Below are 4,452 nucleotides of genomic sequence, written 5' to 3'. Positions count from 1 at the left end.
GAGGAACACTGTGTGACAGCAGAAACATTGTCATTACCACTGAGCAGTAGCCAGCAACTCATTGTAAACAAATCATTGTCCAGAGAGAAGAACAGAAACAACACAGAGATGAAGAGGGGAAAGGAGGGGAGGGGATAGGGTGGGGAGAAAGAAAGAAAGACAAACAGAGATGAGAGAGTGAATATGAAAGAGAGAAGTGAGAGGGTCGTAGTTGTGGAAAAATACTGAGTGTCTTGCATGTTGTCAAGTAGAACATTTACAGTGGAAAAGCCCCTTATGTTGTAATGTAAATGACAGGTGCATAACAGCACTCACACTACGTCAGCAACTTGCAAGGCCCAGGATAATTTTCAACAGTAGATGGCATGTTGAGCCATTTTCAACCCATAAAATACCATATTATTTTTTATAAAAATGGGAATTTGGTCAATATTAGAACACCAGCATTAATGTGTTTCATCACAGTTCAGTCATATCATTTAGTTTACACCTAAATTGAGTAGTTATGCACACGGTTAGCATTTCAGTGAAAAGAATAAGATAGCAACCGATTAGACATCTGCTTCACATGCACCCTTCCTTCACTACATCTGACCTTAATCCTTATTAACTGAATGAACCAGGTGGTGATTACTATCTGGGCTACCGGCGGGCTAAATTAAAGAGTGTCAAACCCAGAGAGAGGAGGCCAGATTAGATGAGGGCCTTGCATTATTGTAATCTTAATCACTCCAGCCCACCACATGATAAGGACAAGGAAAAATACTAATCAATCCGCTCTCGTCATCCTTGGTATAGCTCACCAGAGGGATACTAATCACCCCCCATTCAGGCACAGTGGAGCATTTGCTGAAGCAGTCTGGTTTATGTGGTCTCTCTGGCACACAGAAAGTAGCATATTATCCTCAGGCTTGGACTAGCAGTCCAATAATATGAATGATGCATCAAACCATTCTGCATGAGTTTGTCTAGTCTGTGCAAATATGTAATCATTGCACACCATGCTTAAATATAATGTGATGGAACCACTAGTTAGGAAACAAATTCTCTGACAGGCTCTCCAACAAATATTCTGCCTTTTTGGGTCATGAAATTTACAATGCAAGGCCCCACTCTACCAAGGTTTAAAAGGAAAGAACTGGACACATTTCAAATTTCCAGAGAATGGGTGAGTCAAAGGACAAAGTAAATCAACCATTCCCGTAATATTCCCGTGGCAACATCACTCAGACGAGCCCCTTGAGATACGGGTGCTGTTGATGATAAGGGGTCTTAGAAGGGCCGATGAGAAAAGGGTATTGTCCACCCTCAGCATCCCTGCAACGCAAGGCCTCAATCTACCAAAGTTTACAAGGAGAGAACTGGAAACATTTCAAATTTCCAGAGAATGGGTGAGTCAAAGGACAAAGTAAATCAACCATTCCCGTAATATTCCGCCCCTTGAGATACGGGTGCTGTTGATGAAAAAGGGGTCTGTGAAGGGCCGATGAGGAAAGGGTATTGTCCACCCTCAGCATCCCTGCATGAGATACCAAGAGCCACAGCTTAGGCACGACATGTGACCACCCCCTCCCCAGCCCCCTCCTTCCTCCCTCCGCACCACTGCCTTCCACTGACATCATCATCCTCTTTGCCATCTGTTGATCACCTCGTACCGCTTCCCAGTCCCTCAAAAGGAACTTTGTTGCCCTCAGGCATGGCTAGGCTTGAGGGTGTAGAAACAAAGGCTGCCCTTGACATAGAGACAAGATTACTACACTCCGTCCACTTTGAGTTCAACAGTGAACAAAGGGGCGAATCTTCAGATCCTTCAGAGGTGCTCTTACTTCAGTGACATGTACGACTTTTCAGGCCACAACACTAATGTTTTTTTTTTTAGGTGCCAATGTTGCAGTGGTCGTGAGGGCACTGGTGCTATTGCCAAGACGTAGATTCTCACCGCAACGCACCGAGACATTTGAGAGAACTGGCTGAAACCCAAGTCTGTGTTCCATGAGGGTTTAGGGTAACTTTTAACTACATGTATCAGCTGCCTAAAGTTCAGCGGTACAAGCTTTCAGGAAGCTCTAACCGTGGGATCTGCTTTCAACCAACGGGGTCATCAGAGTCACCAACACTCTGCAAATGTACTTATTTTAATGAGGCTTTGTTTTGGAGCCCCCAACTAGGATTGGCTGCAGACGCCAGCATCTCTTGACCCTATCATCAGCACTAACACCAGCATCTTTACCCTGTCATCATCATTAATAATTCAGGAAAGGTGACCACTGGTCCTTTTGCAATATGTTGATGCCCTCAAGTTACGTCTCAATGCACTGAGCGCATCAGATATCTGACCTGAAAGGCTGCGAACATAATGAAATCAAATATGTTCCTACTTCTCACAACAGAGTAAATAAATGTGTTAGACAAGTAACCTTTACTGAAATCTAGAATAAGAGGTTGCATTAGGATACAATTTACACGCTTGAGATCTTCAAACATGATACACCAATTCACGTTTATGTGTTTAGTGCACAGTACTACACTGTATTTGACATGGGAAGCATTGATCTGACCTCATTGTGGCCTTTACATACTTGTAAAAGTACCACGCCTATAATCTCAATGACAGAGAGAGGCTGAATGTTCTGCACTATGGGAGTGGCCATTGTAAAGGTCTTGTAAGTGGTGATGTGTTGATCACTTGCCAGCCACATAACATCTAATTGGTATTTATCAAGTGTGTCAGTGATTGCTTTGTGGACATGCACATAGGCTACATGTGATTATTTAGCTGACACACAGTGCATATAGGCTACAGTGAAACTACATTCTAAAATTGGCTGGGGAATAGAGAAAAGAGCACTGATCTCACAATAGGAGTAATATATTTGTCATTTAAAAGTGCCCTATTCTGAATAAGATGCCATAAGTATGTATGATGTCACGTTTCCCTGATAATACCAACCTCTTGACAATTGCAAAGAATCAAGTTGGACTAAACCCACCAATGGAACTGCCTGGTAACAAAAATGTCTCTTAAGTCGATTTATTGAAGTGCATGAAATTTACCAGGCATACACCTGGGGCTTGTCAGCTTGCTTAGTTACAGTCTAACAAACTGTAGTGCCATACTTCCATTACCCTAACAAATTCAGTGTCGTTTCCGGACCACTTCTTTTACAATGAAGTTTGCCTGTTGCGTTTACGGAGGGATGCTGGGGGCAAAGACCAGGCCATTCGTATGATGACGGGGAGCGTTTTGAGAGATTAATGTCAGCTTATTCAAAACCAAGCTGCGTGTACCTTCTGGTCGTTTTGTGCAAGATTACCGTCTGAGTTAACTTTGTCTCCAAGCCAACGTTTAGTCTTGCCGACAAAAGACTGTTTTCAGTGCCCGTGGGCAACAATGTGCATACCTTGATGATGCTGCTTCTCCGTGGAGCTGCCTTCACCGCTTCCAGGAGCATGCTCTCCGTGTCGTTGTTCGGTACGATAACCCCGCTTCGTCTTCCTGCACGGGATGCCCTGGCGGGTACGAACTCGGGGGCTCCATCCCCGTCTCCATAACAGTCCGACATGACAAATGTGGTGCAAATTCACAAGAAAGCTGAAAGTCGTATATTTTACTGAATGAAAAAAGCCTCAAAGTAAGTTTCCAATGGGCGCCCGTCTATCCGAGCCATTTAATAGAAACATAAGCACGAAGTATGAGACTTGCCAGCAGCAGACAAATAATTGCACATCTGTCTTGGGGTGGGTCACTCCTAGTAGCTGGTAGTGATTACAGTTATGTTAACTATATGGCTTAAACAGCCTAAAGTCTGTCGGAGTCTCTCTTGTTCACCAAAGGGTATTTACGCATAATGGTAAGCATTCATCCTGTTCAGTGAACGCACTTTGTGTTGGCTAATCAAAACAACACTTACACGCACTGACATGCAGCCAGTTCGAAATCATAGTAATAGCTTCTTTACCAGGATGTTTTCTTCTATCCACGAGTTCTTTTCATGCAACAAGTAGGATATTTCCAGGTGTGCGCGTGTCAAACCAATATCTTTAAAATGTTCAAATGTCCAAAAAAGCTCTAATTTCCATGAGAAAAGTTGACGTCTGCTGAAATCGCCTAAACTTTGTAAACTGAGCTCAAATTATTGTTTGAGCAGTCTAGGTTGTCTAGACTACGGAAAAGCGGTCATCTTCTCCTCTGTAATTTAATTTTTAGGGGTCGGTGCATCATACTTCATCCAACATGACTCTTTAGTTTCGAGATGGTAAAGTTCAGTGCTGAACTCCACTACAGAGCGGCATTTGACAAGAATGAGGAACACAAGTGTCACTACCGCCGCCTTCCAATCGTCTGGTATAACTCCTCCCACTAGTCCATAATCGTGACAGACACATGTTGGGGCCAATCGGACAATAATACACACCACTCGGTATCACGACACAGTCTGTTTCAGAAACACT

General features: G+C 43.5%; 1 protein-coding gene across 1 annotated transcript in view; it reads right to left on the bottom strand.

The window, feature by feature from the left end:
- Window positions 1-4,233, bottom strand: part of plcl1 (phospholipase C like 1) — a 58,909-nt gene extending 54,676 nt beyond the window's left edge. Inside the window, exon 1 of the mRNA XM_080838523.1 lies at window positions 3,402-4,233. Within this exon, the coding sequence (XP_080694649.1) occupies window positions 3,402-3,563 (162 nt within the window). The 5' untranslated portion in view covers window positions 3,564-4,233. The remainder of the gene's footprint in view (window positions 1-3,401) is intronic.
- Window positions 4,234-4,452: the final 219 nt, after the last annotated feature.

This window comes from Sprattus sprattus (genome assembly GCF_963457725.1).
Source record: "Sprattus sprattus genome assembly, chromosome: 5".
Lineage (NCBI taxonomy): Eukaryota > Metazoa > Chordata > Actinopteri > Clupeiformes > Clupeidae > Sprattus > Sprattus sprattus.
The sequence above is the reverse complement of the archived record's forward strand: the minus strand, read 5'-3'. Positions and strand labels throughout refer to the sequence as shown.